The sequence below is a fragment of the Lethenteron reissneri genome, chromosome 64, assembly GCF_015708825.2.
Source record: "Lethenteron reissneri isolate LAM-NWPU_2019-01 chromosome 64, ASM1570882v1, whole genome shotgun sequence".
NCBI lineage: Eukaryota > Metazoa > Chordata > Hyperoartia > Petromyzontiformes > Petromyzontidae > Lethenteron > Lethenteron reissneri.
The window spans coordinates 7,920,242-7,942,887 of NC_083842.1; the positions used below are offsets into that span (position 1 = coordinate 7,920,242).

At 41.8% G+C, this 22,646-nt stretch overlaps 1 protein-coding gene across 1 annotated transcript in view; it reads right to left on the reverse strand.

Annotated features, from left to right (window-relative positions):
- The window catches only part of LOC133359005 (uncharacterized), a 42,803-nt gene that overhangs the window by 5,348 nt on the left and 14,809 nt on the right, over positions 1–22,646 (reverse strand). The window contains exons 14-25 of the mRNA XM_061577380.1: positions 20,895–20,931; positions 18,780–18,846; positions 17,153–17,265; positions 15,946–16,056; positions 14,866–14,982; positions 14,053–14,170; positions 8,877–9,010; positions 7,660–7,731; positions 5,929–6,046; positions 4,447–4,622; positions 2,295–2,382; positions 600–725 (exon numbers count right to left, since the gene is read on the reverse strand). Of these exons, the coding sequence (XP_061433364.1) occupies positions 600–725; positions 2,295–2,382; positions 4,447–4,622; positions 5,929–6,046; positions 7,660–7,731; positions 8,877–9,010; positions 14,053–14,170; positions 14,866–14,982; positions 15,946–16,056; positions 17,153–17,265; positions 18,780–18,846; positions 20,895–20,931 (1,277 nt within the window). The remainder of the gene's footprint in view (positions 1–599; positions 726–2,294; positions 2,383–4,446; positions 4,623–5,928; positions 6,047–7,659; positions 7,732–8,876; positions 9,011–14,052; positions 14,171–14,865; positions 14,983–15,945; positions 16,057–17,152; positions 17,266–18,779; positions 18,847–20,894; positions 20,932–22,646) is intronic.

Sequence of the window (22,646 nt, forward strand, 5' to 3'; positions counted from 1 at the left end):
GGCTGCAACGTTGGGCTCAAGATGAATGAGCAAAACAAACGCCATGAATAAAGAGCTTGCTAAACCAATGGGAATAACTGTTGAAAGGGACACACGTGGAAAACACAGCAGATTTTTTTCATGTATATCTATATATAGGGTAGTTAATTAAGGTGAATCGAGAACATGATTAAATGAACGAGCGAACGCGAGCAAGGTGGAGTGCTTTTGTAAAACTGAATTTTACAATAAAAAAAAGATACCAAATATGCCTGCAGAAGAACATTTTTAAGCAGTGCAACATGTCCCACTGTTAACAAATGTATGCATCTTGATTTGAAGCTTTCGTGACTGCAGGAATCCATACTCTGGTTCTTTCGGTAAAGTCACGTAGGGTATAAAATATTTCGTACCGTACGTCGCCAACTGTGCTAACAGGAGATGCGGGGGAAGGACAACAAACAAAACACAAACAAGTTCCCACAGACATTTGTAAGAACAAAGCAATTATGGCAACTAAATGGCAACACGTGTTGCATGGCTCAGATTCTAACACCGTGCTATGTTCATGGAAAATTAGTGCTGTGAGCTCATTAAACATCAAGGTGTCGGTGACGAACCGGTTGGTACTTGCGCTGCACCCTGAGCACGTCCAGGGGGCTGAGGCCGCTCCTCTGGCCGATGGGAGCTCTAGCTGTTGTCGTGGGGTGATCGTCTCACTCATGTAGTCCGAGGACGAGGCATACCTAGAGAGGAGATCAGCGCGTTACACACTGGACTTGAGTGACTGGTTACCACACTAAACCATTTACCGGTTACTTAACACATCTGTAATCAATTCCTTCCTTAGCACAGATGACGACCAATTGAGGTGAAGTTTACAGGTTGTAAGCCAAGCGTACATCAGTGCCAAACACGAGCCTGCCGAGTTTGCATTTGCAACTCATTTATTCCCATGTAGCCGGGGACACCGATGTATTATTCATCTCAACCACCAAACAGACCCTACATTGCTCCCTGCACGAGAGAGTTTCATGTCTAAAGTGTTGTTTATAGGAGCGGCACTGAGTCTTAACTATCCACCTTAAGCTTCACAGGCGATGGTAACTCGGAATAAACTGTACACTTTCGTACAGACATACTCCGATTTACACCCAGGATGCATTCCTGAAAACCAGAATTTTTATTGAAATTATTAAATTAGAAGAAAGTTTAGGAGGTTGTCAGGGGTGTAAGTGGGGTATGACTGTATTTTGTTTGCTATTAAATGATAAACATCAAATATTTAAAATATTTAGTTATTTGTTATTAAGTATAAATTAATTTCCGAAGAATGTAATAAAAATGTGTATTTTCTCAATTATGGAATTACAGTAAAATCTCTCGGTGAGCCGCACTATGAAGAGTGAGCCCTGGTCCGGGTAACCAAAAACTCTGGCCAGTTGTGAATACAGCGTAATTCATTGCTAACGACACACCCCCCCCCTAATACATACCTAGCATGGACAACACTTAAAAATAATTAAAATACATTTCTTCATACATTTAGTCTAATTTACAACACTATGGAAAAATATAATGAAAAAACTACTGTTTTGCGTTTACAGAATTACGTGTTGCGATGACTGTATTGCGTGGTGTTGTTATGTACCAATCCTTGACGTTTGTTGAGGCTGCACCAAAGAGATGTAAACAGTAATAAGCAGAAATGTGGAACACAAAAAATCAAGAGCGTTGGTCCAGCTAAATGTAAATCCAGATAGCCAGGCCAAGGAGAGGCTGAAAAAGATGTGGATGAGGTGGTGACTATTACGAGCATCATCAGGCCGTGTTGGAGGATTTCAAGATGGCTTCCCCTATTCACAGGGGAGAACGCCATCAGACTTCCTGGTAAACTTCTGGACGCCCAAAGGATTGAAATTCCAAGGAAGTTGTGTTACTGCCCTTCTGTGTGGTCTCGTAGCACAGCAGGTGGGAGTGTTCATGTGCCCTGGGAGAAATAGGCTTTACGTAAAATTGTTATGTCATGGTATTCTTGATTCCTGCTTTTCATGCTTGTTTTTTGTTATTTAAGTATATGAGATGAAAGTTTATTGGGGTGGTGTCCACCCTCCTCGCCCATCAGACCCTCACACACCCCGAACTGCTAGCCTGGGTTCATCTAGCTGGGGTTCAGTTAGTCTGAATTTTACTGTATTTGCAGTATTCCAGACATCCCTCTATAACCAGAAAGGCTCCCTTCCCCAAATTAATCCGGTTTTGAGAAGTTTTACTGCATTCATGCTAGTGAAGGCCACAGCCTGTGTGAGATCCACCTGCCGTAGTGCATGATCGAGAGGTAGTCGTAGGGCAGATATTCTCTACAGCCACTGCATTCCAGCCGTTTGAACTGCCCAAGCTCATCTGCAGGTAGCAGGCACACGTGGCTCTTATTAACCGACAACATTGGTTTTATGCTTGCATCTACAAAACACACCTTTCATCATGTTGTATGTATGTAGGTTGAACTTCTTTCGCACCGTACATAGCCAACCGTGCGAATCGGAGGTGTGGAAATTGCTACCGGTTCTACCAAGAGCGCACACAGTTAGATTGTTGGGGTAGCGTTTGGGTAGGTGGAACGTGTGCAACAAGTGGCTTGACTTCTTTCGAGTGCTGTGAGCTGTTGGAGTAAATGGACGGTAATATTGCTCAGTGCTTAAATAAAATAATAAAAGGCCCTAAGTTCAATCCACAGCAGGATAAAGGCTTCCCCACGACGTCATGTCAGTCGTGGAGGTTGTTTGACCGTACTTCACGCTGGGGGATTGCAGTATGGTGAAAGAGGGTGCCCCCCAAAAAAAAAACAATACGTTCGTCAGTAACGTCGTACACTGGTGTTAACTATGGCCGGGAATACTAACTTGGGTAACCTACACCATTGCTCTTCCCGACTCGATGTATTTGTTTATGATGTTAAATTTAACGTAATATTTTGCACAATTATTTGTGAGAAGGCATGGCGTTAAAATACCCCTTATTTATCTTGAAAAGGGATCGTTATAAAGTGTAACAGTGATGTTCTTCTTATTCAAGTAACTTCAATGCACAAACAGCACCAGTTGCATGGAAAATGTGGTTCCAATATCAGCCCTCCAGTGCAATGTTTTACCCAGCGGTACGTACTGAGGGTTAGCATCAGTGCTATATTGTGTAATGTGACATTATAAACTCTAGCAAGAGCTGTATATTGGATTAATAGTGATAATTCCAGTATTTATACGAGGCTGTGCTGTGACTGTTTTAGCCCAGCACTGTTTATTTATATGGGAGCAAGGATGAGAAACTCAAAATAATTTCCTGCTCAAATGAGCATGAAGGCAGTACTCATCTTCCATGTAGAGCCTCGAGGCAGTGTTGAAAATTCCACATTGCTATGGTGGGGGCAGGTCCATTTATAAGACGACCACTGTTGACTTCTCCACAAGGTGGTACTCATTGCATTTACCTGAGAGAAATAATGGGCTGAATCAACCCCATCACCGGCATTTGAACTCATAACCTTCTGAGTGGAGTACACTCACTCTACAGGTAGACCACCTTTCCGGTGAATAACATAATTGGATTAAAACAAACTCCAGCTGAAGTTTCTCCAGCTCAAATGCGTGTAGAGTGGAACTTATCTCCACTGGTGGCTCTGGGAGTGTGGTGGTATTCCACAAACCTATGGTGGAGACCAGTGCTTCTATAGGATGACCACTGTGGACATCCCATAAAGTGGTACTTGTTTTAACGAGCCAACCCGTGAGCAGCACGTGAACCCTTGCATCGGCGTGTGGAGTGAGCGCCGTGAGTGCGGTGCTGCCCGGCCGCATGTGACAAAAGACAAAGATCTCCCGTATAGCCTTAACAGAATGTTGGGGCAAGTGCTGTTAGTGAGCACCTATGGAGGCTCTCACAGCACACGAGGAAGGTGGGTGGCCAGCACCACGCTCGGCTGCCTTTATCTCCCTAGTGGCGATGTTTAAACACCACACCAGGTACTCATTTGAGGCTGAGTCAACCTAGGGGAGGCCCAGGACCGGTTCAGATAATCGTCACTAGTGTTGGCCGTGAGCGAGAATTCAATTCGGGTCGCCGGATTCATAGTGCAACGCGCTAACCGTTACACCACTGCTCCCCATACGTGGCAGCACACGCACCACCACGGGTCGCGACACAGTCATTGCGGACCGTCGTAGAAACAAAAACGATCGTTCGCGTGCCCATCTGTACGTTCGTTACTAAAACTGCACTGGAGGAAGCAACACGAGCAATGGGAAGATTGCGTGGCAGTTTCTTGCACCTGCTGTGTTGACACTTCCTCGTTAAAGTAAACTACACACTGGACATCGAATTAATGTGCTCTTTGTGCAATACAAGCCGTTTCTAGTAATGAATAGCATGCCTACCCATGGATGCTTTACTCACTCTAGTGGCACCACTCACCTTCCTTGACGTTGTCCTCGTGGACCTTTATGTGCTGGTCACGGTCACTGCGACAGTGCTCGTGGTGGAAGCCGAGCGTGTGCATGAGCTCGTGCAGAACGATGCCCTTGGTCACCTTCCTGGGCTCCAGGGACAAAGACTGGGCCCCTCCTTTCTTGCCCAGGAAGGACCAGCTCCTGGTGGCGAAAATTCCCATGGAATTTCACGATCACCCCCATGACCTTCACGTCATGATTACCTTGCATTATGCGGAGCCACTGCTGATAGTCAAAAAGAATGTTAGCTATTGGTGGCGAGTGGCATGAAAGCTGAATGGCTTGCAAGTCACTACCTGAACACCCCACGCAGGAAGTACCTGGCGTAAGCCTGCGTAGAAGGCAATTGGCTGTGTTTGAAAAACGCACACTAGTGCAGCTATTTTGTTCATAAATGGAATATGAATGAGTCGCCAAATTATCAATGTGCATTCTGTTCATCACATAACCGAGCACTGCCCATTAGACAATTACACAGGATGCACACACGCTATATGTTAAGCAACTATCGATGCCATCAAATGGAATACCAAACTGAACATACAGTTAAAATTATATCTCAGTTGCTTTTAAATGTCATACGAAAGATGACCTTCAAAGTAAAAAAAAGACTGTATTGTGTGATAATCTTGGTTCAGAGAAGGGGTTAAATTTCTACGTCTGCATGCTGTAAGGGTCTCAGTAAGATCCACTCCACAAGAAATACTATTACTTGGCTTTCTAAGCTTGAATTTGCCATTACCAATGTTTGTTCCGCTCAACAGAAGACAAAAATGCCACGAACAAATAATACATTCAAATGCAGTAAATCAGCCCTTTTCGAGCCAGCAAGAGTTCATTTTGCTTGCAAGTGAAACCTCAAAAAGCTGAGGGGCACTGCTTAGATCCTGGGTTTGATTCGAGGCAGCTGCCTGTGATTAAACTACATTCTCAAGTGTATGAATTGATGGTCTCATTTGGTGAACAATGAATTCACACAAAACAATCTCACTACATTAAATGCAATTTTGTACTTAATTTGGCTAATTTCTAGCTCTGAGATTTAAAACATTTGGTTCACTGTCATAGAGCAAACATAAGTCTCCTATGCAGAGCAGGTGAAAAAGTGCTGCCTTCCACTCTGGATCATTGGTCACTTTAGGGGATCTCAGAGGTAGTTCTGTGATATCCCCTTCAGTGGGTTTCTAACACGAAGGGTTGCCCTGCCCTGCAGAGATCTGAATCGATAAATCTCTCTTCTCTCTGTCCACACAACGCTCACTCTACACCTCATTTCTCTCTACGCCACACTCACCCTTTACGTCCCACTCTCTCTCTATACCCCACTCTCTATCAGCTCTATGTACCCTTGACGCACCGCTCACCATCTATGCCCCACTCACTTTCTACACTCTGCTCTCTCTCTAACACCCCATTCTCTCTCTCCACGCCGCTCACTGCTGCTCACCCGTCCAGCGCCTGGAAGTTGATGTAGTCCTCCTGGTTGTCTTTCCGGATGAGCCGAACACAGGTTTTCTCTGCAAACTCATTGACTGCATGCTGGATGTTCTCCTTGTCATTGGTGTCTAAAAGAGAGAAGCATGTCCTCACATTAGAATCACACTGTGCTTATATTATAATAATATTTTCCTCATTCAAAAATGATCCTCATGAGAATCAAATTATCCTCATATGATCTAAATATACGTATTCATAATATAATTAACTACAATCATATGATTATAGTATCCCCAAGTTAGAATGACACTAATCCTTGTAATCCTTGTGTTACAAAGCGTATCCCGGGCGTTTGATTCGGGGAACTAGGGGACAACATTCCTTCCCTTCTGGTGGCGATGTGGAGCGGGGGACGAGGTGCGGGCTCGATTGAGATGATGAGATGTTGGTGAGGATGGAGATGGATAAGATGGATGATATGTATTAAGTAAGTACATGTATACACGTGCAACTCTTAGAACCTACGTTATCATGAGTATGGATGATGAATGATGATGAATGATGATGGATGATGGCGATAAGTTGGTTGATAAGGACTATGGTGATTAAAATTTTGTCACAGAGGTCACGGTGGTCATGGAAATCATGAATTTCAATGAAAAACCATGAAATCTTAGAAATGGCTGAAGAACACATTCAATTGGGTGCTTCATCTATTTCCTTTAAAAAAGTGGCATTATTCGTGCGCTAAAAATAAACCGAGAGGGCTCCATGTGGCAAACCATGAGTGAGTGATGTGCCGAGGGCCTGTGTAGAGTCAGCAGTCCCAGCTGAAGTAGCTCCAGATTGGGCTCTCGCTAAAGCAATAAACAGGACCCTGCGGGGTGGGCTGGTAGGAACGAATAACCAAAGAATATAAACATAATGTATTATTACACTTGTTTAGCCAGGAAAGCCCCACTGAGTCTAAAGGTTTTTGTAGGGTCCTGCCAAGTGTTTGCAGTAGGGGGCGATGTTGCTACACCTAATCGGACCGATACGAAGGGAGACTTTGAGGCCTAGTTGTAGGCTTTAGGCCTAGCTGTAGGCTTTAGGTCGCTGTGAGTTAATTTTTAATTTAAATGTTTTAATTATTAATGTATAATGTAAATGTGTTAATTATTAATGTAAAAGCTTTAAATGTAAATGTTTCTATTTTAAAACATGAGGGAATGTAACATTGTTAAACATTAACTCCCTTTCACACACGCGGGGGTATGATACGAAGGGAGACTGTGAGGCCTAGTTCTAGGCTTTAGGCCTAGTTCTAGGCTTTAGGCCTAGCTGTAGGCTTTAGGGCGCTGTGAGTTTTTTTTATTTAATTTAAAAGTTTTAATTAAAAGCTATCTCAGGTAATTATAAGGGAATGTTACACGTGTTTAGCCAGGAAAGCCTCATTAATTTAAATGTTTAATTAAAAGCTATCTGAGGGAATTATAAGGGAATGTTACACTTGTTTAGCCAGGAAAGCGTCACTGAGTCTAAAGGTTTTTGTAGGGTCATGCCAAGTGTTTGCAGTAGGGGGCGATGTTGCTACATGGACGGACGGACAGTCGGACGGAGGGACGGACGGACAGACGAAATAATCTATTGTAGGCTGGTCCACTTCGTTCCTACCAGTATAATAATAATCTCTATTTTATAAAGAGCCCTAAAGCGTAAATATGAAGCTACGGCTGCCGGCTGTGTGTGATGCACTCACCAAAACCAGAGCAGACATCGTAGAGAATGTAGACTTTACCATCTCGGTGCTTGACCCAGTCATGGCTTCCATCTAGACAACCAAAAAGCATGCTCAGTATCACATAAAGTGAAGCCTAAACAATTCGGTATCATGCACGATGATGCTGCTTCTGTGTATGTATGCATGTTGAAATTCTTTCACACCATACGTAGCAAACCATGCTAATAGAATGTGCGAGGGAATGACAACATTATCATTGATGAGTGCGTTCCTTTTTAAAAATGTAATTCCAAGAATCCCATGGTAATTCTGGGCTCGGGATCATGATAATCTCCTGCCAGTGAGATACAATGGTTTGCTTGTCCTCTCCCATAGCAACACAGACCCCCAAGAGCTTGCGGAGGAAGTGACCCGTCTGCCACAGTTAGGTTCCCCTGCATATTTGGTTGCTATAAATGTACACATAATAAGCCACTTCGTTGACTTCACTGGTATTGGCCGTGAGCAGAAATCAAACTCAGGTCATTGGGTTCATCGCGCAGCGGGTGCAAACCGCTATACTATCGCTCCCCACTGATGGCAATGCCTGGCATGACACACAGGCCTTGTTCCATCCATCAGTGTCAGCTCCGGGTTCAGAAGCAACGATCATTGTTTGCCAGCACTTCCTCTTGGAACCGTAGACCTGAACGCTGTTCACATTATCAATAGTGATCCAACATGAAGAATAACGTTTCAAGTTTTTATTGATTGTTTGCACTCACTTTTTGAAACATATTATGAAATTAAATATAAGACATATGTAAAACACTGTTTCAAATTGAGTTACACCATCGCGCAAGGCACGCTACTTGCTGGACTATTGAGTTAAACCACTGTTAATTCACCCCTGTCACCCTGCACTACAGCTCATGGTAGAACTCTCCGCAGCACGACTCACAACCTCCTCTCAACACCATGGACCAGGACCATCACTGCCGGTCATTGTTTCTCCATGGCAGCCCCTGCCGTCTGGAAAGCCATTCCACTGCACAATCGCAGTGTTCAATCCACACCGACTTTTAAGGGACACTTGAAGGCCCAGCCTCTTTCGCCTTGGCTTTTGAGCGACACTGATCTTGAATCCGCGCAGCAGTCGCAGACTTTCATGTCCGTAAAATATTGTGCATAATTATTTTTAATTTTAACTATGTCGTCATCATAAGGGCATGTGTCCCGCTTGTAAAGTTACTCACTCTGCTGGTCACGATGGAACCCGAACACGTGCATGAGCTCATGAAGCACCGCGCCCTTCTCAACCTCGCTGAGCTCCAGGGCGATGGACCGAGATGCTTTTCCTGCCCTGGCACCCAGCAGTGAGGAGGAGTCCCTGATGGGAAACCGCGTGTTTCACAGCAACATCCCTCACCGGCACCCTCAAAACACCGGACACGTTTTACAGAGGCCAAATGTCTAGTGCACTGCACTTTTGCACCAGTGACAAGGATAATTTAACGTAATAGATTTTAACAAAGTGAGAGCTAATTTTCAAATGCAATAACAATGTGGGGACAGTTTTATGTGTGTGTTTTAGATACGTGTTATTTTGTACACTTTCCAACTAAGTTTAAAATCATGAATGCATTATAACTGTCCATCTGTCTGTCTGTCTGAAGCAGGGCAAGGGGTTTGAGGGAGATCATCAAATGAAAGGTAAATGTTATTGGAGAAAACCGAGAAAATTGATCAAAGGCTTTCCCAAAACTTGGCGATTAAATCCAGCGATAAATAGAAAAACCTTTTTGGCCAATGCGATCATGTCACACATGCCCATGTTTGTGAGCCATATAATAGCAGGTAGTATCTATTCATAAAAAAAATAACTCAAAAGCATGTTCGAACCATTACGGATTCCATGATTCCCCTTCCTTGTTAAATTTCAGCTGAGGGCTGATACAGACTCACGAAGGCCTACTCTTGTGAAACATGTGACATGATCTGTAAATTTAACCAAAGACGTTGTCATTTTGCACAGAGAGCCATCTCTGTGGCCTGTAAAAGATCTCCACCATGTCATCTGAGCCTAAAGTGAGCACGCAGTAGCGGCCTTCACTTGACTTCATGCAGCCTAGATTGAGTAGACAAAGCTGCAGCACTGAAGACTCCTGGACAGCACGTGTGTGTTTTTGTCATACAACTAATGCTGCTGCCAGGGTTCTCCTCTCTTCACAGAGGCAGCAAAACAAACGTGCTGCCTTCCGATGTGTTACTTTTGTTGCTGGAGGTCCAACAACAATCATAAAGCCCCAATGAAATACAGGTATTCTTGATCCTGCGTATACAGGAATTTCCTGATATGGTGTTGACTTTGGTCACGTGACCAGGAAGTTACGATTTATGATTCTCTAAGCCATGAGGCAGGGTGTCAGCCATTATACAGAGTACAACATGGAGGCACAAATATCGTCTCAGTGAAGACAGGTGCATATGTTCATTGTGGGACTTTAAGAAGCATTGTCTGTAAGTTTGTTTATGTTCTTATATTACTGGGAATGCTGTTATAATATTAGGATTGCCGTTATAATGCTAAAAATACCTTTATAATGCTGTTAAATTGTTATGATAAATATGAGGTCTAGTTAACAACGAAGCCTGCCACTTGCATTATTGGGAATGTTACTTGTAATTGGATAAGTCGAGCCAGACTTGTACCCATGTAACTTTAATGCAATCTTGACAGCAAGGATGAAGAAGTATCTCATCCACAGTTCAGTGTTATGTGCAGCGCTGTACATTTAGGCTGCAGTATGGTGATTACACGAAGTGACCTTATTGAACACAGTAGCTTATTCTTTTGTATAGCTATTCAGTGCTAATGTAGGTGCCTGGTCCATCCAGGACCTATTGTGGAGTTTCATGTTATCTAAGACAATGTTATTATGCTGCAGTGTTCATTCATTGTATCGATATTGCAAGCATTAACAGATGCTGTATTTTGTGCTGTGTTTTTCCATCAGTTTTACCTCGTTCTATTCATGAAATACATTGGAGTCGGATGTTCACCCTGGCTCTGAAGGTTTATTGAATGTGAGGTTAACTACTCGGATAGTGGTGCAACGCAGCGCACAGCGAGGCCGAGACAGTTACTGTATGATAGTAAAATGTCTAATTGAATGTTGTGGTTACATTGTCTGCATTTGTTTCTCATTTGTGCTATTTTATTTCATCCAAGAGATGCAAATTATCATCACAAGTGGCACTACAAATTTAACTGTTCTTAACAACTCACAGAGGATTATTTCAAACATTTGGGTGAAAATTAAGGCATTAGTTACATCCCTTTAACATTGTATTTATTGTTTAGTTATATTTAAGGGCTTCGTTTTACAGTTTTATTCGTTTAGAGTTTTATTTGTTTTTATTTGTTAAGGTTTTTTTAAATCAGGTTTTTATTTCTTACAAGTTTTATACAGTTTAATGTTAGGGTTTTATCCAGTTTTACTTGTTCAAGGCTTGCTAACGGTCGGATTATTTAATGTAAAGCATTGAGGCATTGTGTGAATGGCACTGTATAACATTAAGTTGTAGTTGTATAGTTAGATTCTTAGACAGAAAAAATAATAAAATCAAAATCACGACGTTTCTCTTGCAACACAAGCAATCGTCTGCAGGTGAAAAAGAGGGGGAAATCGGCTGAGACAGGCTGTTTATAAAGGTTTAGAGATGGGAGGGGCAGCTAATGCCAATATAGGAGCGAGTAGGAGAGAAAAAATTTGAGGAGCGAGTAGGAGAGATAAATATTCTTGTAAATGTAAGCTCGGCGAGGACCCGGACGATGTAGTGGCAAGCCGCCATTTACTAACACACCTAAAGGTTGGCTCTGTTAGTGAATGTAACTCAGATTTTCGAAAATAACTGCTAACATAGGTAAGTAGGATAGGAACATCACAGCCAGTTATGACCTAAACTGGTTAATAACGTCCATCCAGTGATTATTCTTCAGTTTGTACCCATCTTCTCGGTTGAAATTGTGTCTGTGTTAAAATATCTGGATGGCTTCATGAACGAATCTTTGCTGATAGCCAGTGGGTTTGCAGAGTACCTTTGTCTTGGCAAAATCAATTTCATGTGTGCCCACCGCGTTAAAATAATAGTCAGCCACAGCTGAGGTATTGGTCCTACCGTGTTTCAGATCTGCCTTATGTTCACAAACCCGGTCTGAGACATGTCACTTAGTTTCCCCAATGTAACTGCTGCCACAGACACTGCTTAGTTTGTAGACACCGGGATATTGCATGTCAGGGATCATATACATCACAGATGGGAAACATCTTCTTGGTTCTTTTGGTAAAATCACGTAGAAGGGAAGTAATAAAATAATAAAAATAAAGCATAATAAAATAATTCTCACGACGTTTCGGCCACAACGCAAGCAGCCGTCCTCAGGTGAAAACCAGGTCTGTCGAGGCGACAGTGTCTGAATGAAACAGCACCATGCTTGGAGCATATATTTAAGCTGGGTTGGAAGGGGGGGAAAGGGCGCCTTGACAAAAAAAATTGCATATCAAGAGGAATTTAGCATATTTATGGGAAATGCAGGTATGTGATTAGTACTACTTATGCCCGTGCATTATGCAGGATTAGCAGCATCTTCCAACCCAGCTTAAATATATGCTCCAAGCATGGTGCTGTTTCATTCAGACGCTGTCGCCTCGACAGACCTGGTTTTCACCTGAGGACGGCTGCTTGCGTTGTGGCCGTAACGTCGTGAGAATTATTTTATTATGTTTTATTTTTATTATTTTATTACTTCCTTCTACGTGACTTTACCGAAAGAACCAAGAAGATGAATCCCTGCAGTCACGAAAGCTTTAAATCGAGATGGGATACAATTACGAATTTTATGTACTGTGTTGAACCGTACCTGGATTTTGTGTCTGCAAGTTCTCAGACAGAAATCGTGCCAGTTTGTAGGTGGGTAAGTCAATGGTGGAGACAGTAGGATGGAGTGGTGTACCTTCTTTATGGATTTTTGGTAATCCATAAAATCTGGGTGGTCTAGCAGCAGAGGGTTTCAAGGAAAGCCGTGTGGTTGGTTCGATTAAAGACGTCGAATCAGTGATGATGATGTTGGTTTTCGTTACCAGGCGGTTGGTAGGATCTCTACTAATTTGGTATAGCTGCCATTATTAAGTAGGTCCTGATTTTTGTTATTGTATGTGGTTTTGTCCACAATGACAGTGGCATTGCCCTTGTCGGCTGAGAGGATGACTATATCATCTCTCTTTTTTTAGTTGAGAGAGTTAAAGGCGCTCATCCTTGTTGATGTTGCTAATAGGTGTCTCAGCATTTTTTAGGATTGCAGCGATTTATGATCTTGCTACGTCTGCAGGAACGTGTCCCAACCCGTTAAGGGCTACGTCGACCTGGGCAATGATATCATGAACTGGGATGTGTTTAGGGGTGACTGCGAAATTGAACCCTTTAGCCAGAACAGATTTTAGGCTGTCGGAAATTGGGCTGTTGCTCTGATTGATAACAATCTTGTCACCATCTAACTTTTTGTCTGGATCTGGCTTCTTCTTGGAGAGGAGGTTGAACTGGGAAATGAGGTTATCTTTGCATTTAACTGACATTGAGGCGGCTGAAGAGGCTGTCATGTTATCTACATGGTCCCAATCAGATGTAGAATTTTTTTCTGTCAATGTTAAGTGTGATTGCAAGACGGTCTTGTCTAAATTGTCTAGTTCAAATCGGAGCAGTCTTATTCTCTCTGAGATCAGGGCTAGGCTGGCCCTGAACAAGATCCGTTTAGCATTAGGATAAGTGACAGGAGCAGATGTGATTATAAAGGCGATCGGTATTACCTTAGTGTCGTGGCATCTCTTCAGAAAAGTGAGGACTCGATCAAATGAGTCTTCTTGTCTCAAAGTTTGTTGACAAGATCTAATAGTAGTGTATACGTGGCTTTACCGAAAGATCGAAATAATATGAATTCCTGCAGTCACGAAAGCTTTAAGTCAAGATTTAGTTAGATTATGATAAAATCTCATTGTAGATTAGAACATTTCGGGCCATGTTCTCAATTTTATTAACTGGATGAAAATACTATGTCGGGCGATTTGCTCCACTAATTTGTAACGGAGACATCTGCACATTTACAAAATTTCGTACCTTTACAATTTCAACAAAAAATCCCCTAAGACTAATCCCCTACCCTTCCGTGACCCCTAAGTACCCTCGCGGTCACTCTTTTCTAAAATTTTGCCCGCCCCTACCATATGAATTATTATATTTTGTCACGGTTTATTTACATTGAACGCCTTGAGTGAAGGCGCTCTATGAATATAAAATAACTTCGAACAGTGAGTACATTTCGTGACAGAGAATGTTATTTTTATTTGTAGCAGATCAGAAAACTAGGAGACACACCTGCCCAGCGCTCTGAAGTAAAAGTAGTCCTCCTGGGGGTCTTTGGGTATAAGTCTGACGCACGTTTTCTCCGTCAGCTCATCACAGGCCTGCTGAATGGCTTCTTTGTCACTGGCATCTGAAAGGAAAATGCTACTCTCACATTGATGCTACTTACTAGTAGTTTTACTCCCTTCATGCCGTAGCAAAACATTATGAATGAAGAGACCGATACGAACCTTACCAAGTGGAAGGAGAAAGCATCTAAACGCACATTTCTCAAGATAATGTTGAACAGGGAAATGGTGAGGAACGATGCAATTCAGGTTGGGTGGAACCACAATGGATATATTGGGCGTGGTTATATAGAGGAGTGTCACAAGGGTAAGGATAATGTGAAGTTTGTGACGGTATAAATGAATAAATATAGCATAGGCAAGTATGATGCGTGGTCTGAAAATGTTACACAAAAGTACATTAACAGTGTTTCAGTCGAACAACGCAAAGCAAAAACTTGACAATTTTATACGAAGTTTCACTCGAAAGTTGAGATCTTGTTGAAACCTGATGACGCTGAGGGTAATTTCTAGCGAAACATCGTGTAACAAAAGGTACAATTTAGCTTGCTTTTCAACATAACCAAGTTGTCACGTGGGCTATAGTAGCACATTACCACTTCATTTGTTTGGCTTAGTCGGACGGTTGAGAGTTTACAGCTCCAATTCAACAACACTTATACGATCTAACCCAAAATAAACCAATAATAATAATATTGGTCGTGAAGCCCATTGTGTGGAATGAAACGTGCGGCCAGGCAGTGCACGCTGCGCTCACTGAAGGCGATGGAGATGCTGTAGGGGATGTACACCTTGCCACTCTGCTCGGGCCACAGCTTGATTTCGTCTGAGGGATCTCCTGCAATGTCTCCAGTCTTCTCGAACTGTTTTCCAACTATTACACCAAAAGAAGATAAAGTGTGACGAAAGGCAAGTACAATTATTTTTCTAAATCAATTGCAGCTAATGGCCGCATTACAAAATACAGTCTGTTGTCCAATAACGCCAGGTGTTTTCATAGCGCGAATTGGATATAACGTGATGAATGTATTTGGGAACACATTTTGTATAATGCGAACTGGATATAATGCGATTGAGTTAACAGAATTCCGTCGCACGAGTAGAAATAAGCAGTTGTACGACTGCCTCGGCGTAGCATCACACAAGGTGGGATACTGCTGGATGCTTCTAGATGCTACCCACGTGCCTGTCTTTGTTCAGCCTGTATATGCATCTCATGTGTTATCGTGGACTGGGCTTTACCATAAATTAGATATCATGTATTATAACTCGGTTTTCCACAATGCTTGTGTTCTTCAGGAACGCAACTACCGCGTTATAGGAGAACAGACTGTACATTGGAAACTAGTTACTGTACATACATGCAAATTATAAAAGAATTTGAAACCTGAAACAATAACGTGTAAATGGTAAAGCCATGAGCGCCAGCCTACAAAGTCTATATGGCATCGGTTGGCCAACACTGCATTGTCCAATAATCTGTTTGAAAGAAAACTCTAACTTGAACACTATAGCAGTGGGGACATGTGAGTTCTGATCAGCCGTGTACGCATTGTAAACAAGGACCAATTTCATACTTATTTGTGAAAATTAACATAGGACAGCAACGACATAGCAGGTGGTACAAAACTGAAAAAATATGACGGTTAGATGTGTTTTGATGCAAACATACAATGCAGAGATCTCACCAAATGCATGACACAAATGAAGATTGTGCAACACAGAGTAGAATCCATGGGGGAATAACGGTAATGGCGAATAATCCGCATATTTTTAGGCTTTCTGGCAATTCTTTATACAGATTAACTAAAGTCAAGGCTAAGAATAGAGATCTTACCTCCAAAGAGTTCATGTTCTGACAGAAGCAGAGTAATCTTATTCCTCAACGTTATTATCTGCACTCGTGACTTGTCAAGCCTGCAAGACTCAATCATCTTCTGTAAGAGCGCTAGAAAATAAGTTACAAGAGACCCATGTAAGATTATGGCATCGCACAAGCTGTATTATTTGAACAAATGTTGAATTTGAATGCGGTGTGGCTAGTTCCTAGGTGTCTAACTATATAATTCATTATCAACATAATGGTAGGAATTGGTGATGCATGAGTCTGTGCTATGTCTGTGCATGTTTGCTTTTGGAGTGGGGGACCTAATTAACAACGGGTCACTTTAATCCAGCACCACACAATAATTCTTAATGAAAAGAGAGGAGACTTTCTGTACCCTGCTCATTAAAAAAACGCTTGATTAAGACACCTTAATGAATTAACTGGAATCCAAAAGTTGTATTCTGCCATGGTAGTTTTGTGTGGTGATTAGTGGAAGAGATGAGGGAAATTCAATGCACGTGAAAACGGGTGGCTGATACTCGATTTAAATCCTCTATAAGTTTCCCGAACTTGAATTTCCACATTAATCATTCACTCTTTTTCCCATCCATCCTCTTGTTTTACAGCATATAGGAACCGAGACATTTATGATGACTTAAATTCCAATAGAATTTGTCTCGTATATCTTTGTCTGTTTACAATTTAGTATAATAGTCACCATATACTAACATTTTTCAAGGGACTTACATTGCAAACTTACATTGCCCATAGACTAACATTGGCCATTTAACTCATATATATCCTCGTCTGTTTACTTATTAGTCATCTCCCTCTATCTGTGTAATCTGTCCATTAAATAATTCGTAATTGTGCTCTGTTCAGTCTAAAAATAATCTACAAGAGCCACCTTCCATTACAGGGAATGTATTATTTAACATTTATTTATGTTTGCATCATATTTTGGATTTCTCATGTGCCACGGTTGTTTTTGCTCTGATTTCTATTTTTTCATTGCTGTACTTTATATGATTTGTTTTGCAATGTCACGTTGGTGGCCTAGGTCTATGTTGTAAATGAGACTATCCTGGTCTCTTGGGTTTTCACATGGTTAAAACATATATATAAACTTGACGTGATATGATGTTTATGTACTGAGTTGATTAAATATTTTACCTTTAATCGTTTAATGAAAAACGTGTCAGAATACAAAACCTACTTGGACCGCCCTCTTGCTTGAAAACATTAAGCAATATTTCTCTGTCCTCAACACATTCTGCAGACAGCATGTTCAGCAGACTCTGCAGGCATGGCAGTGAGGAGCTGTCATACCTGTCAAATAGACGCACGCTGGTATTACAATAAGCCCAACATAATCTATTGCATTCACATAAATAATGCATTGGCTACATTACAAACAAGCTATTCATTCCTGGAAGCAAGCAGCTATGTTATGCCAAAGTGTCTCCAAACTCATATGAGCATGCAAATGAGTATGCTCATTTCTACCTGCATGTGATGTCATGGTATATGTCGCATGACATCATCCCATCATGCGACTAGGAGGCTAACGTTGTTCATCATCAACCACGATAGTTTTACTGCTGGATGAAGGCTTCCACAAGATGTCGCCATTTCTTATTTGCCTGTGATGTAACAATCCATCCAGCATCTGTATACCTGCTTATTTAATTGCTCCATCTCTGTGATGGTCATCCTCAAGGGCGCATTCCCAGAGGCCATCATCCTTTCCAGCGGTGCATCCTGTGCAAGCTGACTTATTTTTCTTAACAGTCAATATGATGCATTTACTATGCATTTGTTGTGCCATATGTTCCTCTTTCTGTCTCTCAATGTAATGCCATTTGTGCAACTCTCCAAGTTTATTGATGTGCTTTTGAATTTCTTTTTCCATTTTCTCTGTTTCCATCCATGTTTCTGACCCATAACAGGTCATACGCATTCATACAAAATATATATTCATGTTGGAAAGCATTACAAAATCTGTGCATATACATGACATTTCTTCCTTGTTAAAAGTATATTTTGGCATTAACAAAGAGCAACAACGCTTACGTTTTACAGATGAGTGTAATGCGAACAACATTTAACAAAGTGAAACAAGACTAACATGCTCGTTTGGTTCACTAAGCATGCAAAAGTGTAAAGTTAATATCTGTTACATATGAAAACAAGCTTGATAATCCAGCCAAGTAGCAGAATCTTCTGATGGTGCATTTTACAAATGTTAGGTTGTAAGTTTGACTCAGACCATCATCCCATCAGAAATGATTCAACTTCTTTGTCAGTACAGGGTGGCCCAAAGTAATGACACGTATGGTTGTTCAATTTATTTTAACAATGGCATTAAAGCATTTTAATTGATTAGTCTCTAAGTTAATATTTAATCAATTATATTTTTCATATCTATTTCAGGTGACATTTACAAATGCGTAAAATTAATTGACTAAAGATTAACAAATTCAATTCGTTTCTAGTTATGCTGCTGTAATTGTAAAAAAATCCCTAAATTCATTAAAAATAATAATTAATGAATACATTAATATTACTGGAAGTCATTTTGAACATTTAAAAAAAAATTCAATAACCCTCCGTGATTTGTTAAAATAAACAGAAAGCCCTATGTGACCTGCTTTTTGAGCTCCCCTGTATATCAAGAGGGGTTATCCTGTGGACACATTCCCACTGGAGAGCTTAGAGACGACTGCTGCCCAATGCTGACTTGAGCAGTAGATACCGACTCCAGGAAAAGCCTTGGCCAGAAGAGAAGCCACGTGTGGGGAGAGGGGGGGGTACAAACAGCCCAAGAGAGAGAAGCTCCTCACCAGCGGATCTCCATCAGCTCTTTAATGAGGTTCCTAAGGGGATCCGTTTTCTCCTTCCACTCGAGCCCTGACAGCGCGAGACAAGAATTGTTGTTGCGACTTTTTTATGATTAGGTAGTGGGATGAAGCCCATAAAAGATTGGCCTTTACTGTAAAATTGTGTAGCTCTACCACCATATCAAAGACAAATATATATATACTCTCTGGTTCTTTCGGTAAAGCCACGTAGATAGAAAATAATAATACATTAAAGAAAACACAACGTTTTGGTCGCAACGCAAGCGTCCATCTTCAGGTGTGAAAAAATGATCTGCTGTTGTGGCTTTATATAGGCACGGGAAAACACGACGTTTCGGCTGCAACACTGCTATGATTTTCACTCACCCACCCGGTTGTCTTCGTCCTCACTCACCCACCCAGTTGTCGTCGTTGTCCTCACTCTCCCACCCGGTTGTCGTCATCCTCACTCACCCACCCGGTTTTCATCCTCACTCACCCACCCGATTGTCGTCCTCACTCACCCACCCGGTAGTCGTCGTCCTCTCTCACCCACCCAGTTGTCGTTGTCCGATTACGACTTGTACTACAAGTCCATTTACTTGCTAATTTCTCTAGCCCCACCCGTCCATGCACGCCGCAAACCCTCCCCCTTCTCTCCTGTGAACTCCCACAGCCAAACTCCTCCCCCCCCTTCCTTCTCTCCTCCCGTGCGTATATAAAGCCCCAACAGCAGATCATTTTTTCACACCTGAAGACAGACACTTGTGTTGCGACCGAAACGTCGTGTTTTATTTAGTTTTGTATTTTTTCTATCTAGGTGACTTTACCGAAAGAACCAGAGAGTATGGATTCCTGCAGTCACGAAAGCTCCAAATCAACAACTATATATGTTTAACATTTGTGAATGTGATGAGTTATGACATATTAAGTGTTTATGACCTCATGGAGCTTCCCGCACTATGGTCAAAAAACTATTTTCTTAGAGAGCTTCATCCCACAACCGAGATGAGGGTTTGTTCATTTCACGAAGATTTACCTGTGCCCACGTAATATTTGTCCCGACTTTAAACCAGCATACAGGGGAGTATTTACATTTCATTTTACAGAAAATATAAAACATGTATTTCAAAGATAGTGCTGAAGCACAGCAATGTGCATTTATTATAAAAAGGAGACAATTGATATTCTTTGGGTCTTTCGGTAAAGCCACGTAGATAGAAAGACCCAAAGAATATGAATTCCTGCAGTCACGAAAGCTTTAAGTGGAGACAATAGAGTTTATCAAAATTGAGAAATAACATATGAGTGCTCAACTGAGAGTACCGCGCATTTTTTCTAGGCACTCTGCCATGGCGTGGGAATCTCATCGAGTGGTCAGCAAGACCATCGAGACCAGTGGCAGAGCCAGTGGGGGGGGGGGGGGGTGGCTCGTGCCCACCCAATGATCCGATTGAAATCCCTAATTTCGATCGGATCATTGGGGTTTATTAGAAATAAATCGGCATTTTGCGACCCCCACTGCCACTGTGTAGCATATTATTATGTGCCAGGAACTCTATGAGATGATAGGACAATAGTCCGAGTTCATAATTGGCAATAAGTAACGGCAAAGCAGCTATAAGTGACTCACAGAATTGTGCGCAGTTGCGTATACAGTACACAACTTCCCTGAAGGCATTCACCTTCAGCGAGCGCGATGCCAATCACACACGGTTCAAATTCGACCCTCGATCGATGGCTGCACCATCGCCGCACACGCGTCGAATAAAAATAAAGGGACAAGTCCTTACTTACTCTTTGGTTCTTTCGGTAAACTCACGTAGGTCTAAAATAAAATCAATTAAATCACGACGTTTCGGGCGCAACACAAGCATCCGTCATCAGTTGGGACAACCACAGCAATTGTTTTTTAATTTATTTTATTTTATACCTACGTGACTTTACCGAAAGAACCAAAGAGTATGGATCCCTGCAGTTACGAAAGTCCTTACTTACTAACAACTCCTATCATTTTTAATTTCTGGAGGGGTTTCCCCCTCTACCTGAAAATCCTGGCTCCGCCATTGATCGAGGCAACCTGCACCCTGTGACCATGGGATCCCCACCGGCCGTTACCTTTCTTCTTGGCTTCCTCGTCAACTTCCTCTTTCGTCTTCATGGAGAAAACGCACGGAAATGCAAAACGATGAATTTGTAAAACAACAAAATTACAGTGGCAGCACCCACTGGCTCATGAAACCACACCCATAAACTGCATTACAGCAGTCACAATTTTTTATATAGTGCGTGCAAAAAAATAGTGCAGTGGTTGAGAGTGTTCATCGGTAGCCACGCTTATTATTCGACATCTTTGGCCACTGTGATTATGGTCAGAGCCATTTTGAAAATCTTGCATGCAAATCAAGTTTCTAGGAAATGTGATGATTAGCTTTAAAAAAGATCAGTGTGAATGCCTTAAGATAGTTTACAGTGTAATGTGGAAATTTAAATAATTGCTATATGGTAAACAATGCATTACTGCGTCTCCTTGTCTAACTCCCCTTCTCAAATGTAATTTGATACGGAAAACCCTCTTGCAACTGGATACGAAAAATAATAAAAATGCCACCAAAAATGTAATTGAAGCAAAAAAAACTGGAGCAGAAACAATGTTTGCTAACTGATTAATATTTTAACTTTATGGCGGGACCCCGGGGTCCCGAATAAACGGAAGTCAAAATCGTAATTAATTTATTTATTTTTGGCGACTCCATCCCACCACGCACATAAACGCCGCGACCCACCAGAAATCAATCCTCTTGTTCTTCACCAAGCACCCGTCGTTGCCAAAATTGCCGTAGTCATAAACAAAACTTTTGAATTTTGATTAGCGCATCGTGTAGAGCTCGTCGAGAGGAATAGATTGCCGTATTGTTCGCCTTCAACAAACATAAAATGACATCGCAACGCAGTTTATGTGAGAGCCGGGGGCTTATGGGACCCCAGGGTCCCGCCATAAGGTTCATTTGTTCTAAGAATGGTGCGGTGTTCAGCATTCGATTTGCACAGGTTGATTAATACCCAGCCGGTGGTCGTCTCGCTATTTACTTAGGACATTACAGTATTTGTCTAAATAAATTAGATCATGTCACCATCGTGTACGCACACTTGCCTGCTGGCGTACCAGCCAGCCAGGAATTAAGGCAACCAGCCAGCCAGCAACACTTTTTTTCATTTAATGTAATATTACTTTTAAATATTTGCATTATTTAGGCCTTGGTTTGTGAGAGGGTGGCTGACTGCATACATTTTCACTGAGTCGAATATCTTCCATGGTTTACAGTGGTTATATACAATGCTCTTTGATATTCATTCGTTTCTTTCCAAAATGTGATTGGTAGACTTCTCTACCAGTATCCACATAACATGTTCCTAAATGCTGCTTGCTCACATTGGTTGGCTGTCCTTCTCTATTTTCCATGTTCCGTTTTCAATTATTTTTTAGATCAATTTGTATAAGTGTCACCAGAGGCTAATGGGCCTGTATTTCCCCATGTCAGGTGAGTTCACCAGTGTGCACTAACCAGTGTGGTGAAGCATGCACACATATCTTCCGATCAGTGGTGATGCAGCCTAAAACCCGCACGCCTGCCACTTGCAAATCTGGTTGAATCATCCCACGAACGAGGTGGGATAGGTATAGGAGTGAATAATGTTAAGTATCGCTGGTTGAGAACAGGATGGCTCCTTGATTTCATCATTAATATATATTAAACTATTTTTATTATACCAGGTAAGCTGAGCTATATAGCTCTTTTTCAGAAGTGACCTGCCACAAATGATAGCTCAACGAAGTGGCTTATCATGTGTAAATTGATAGCAGCAAAA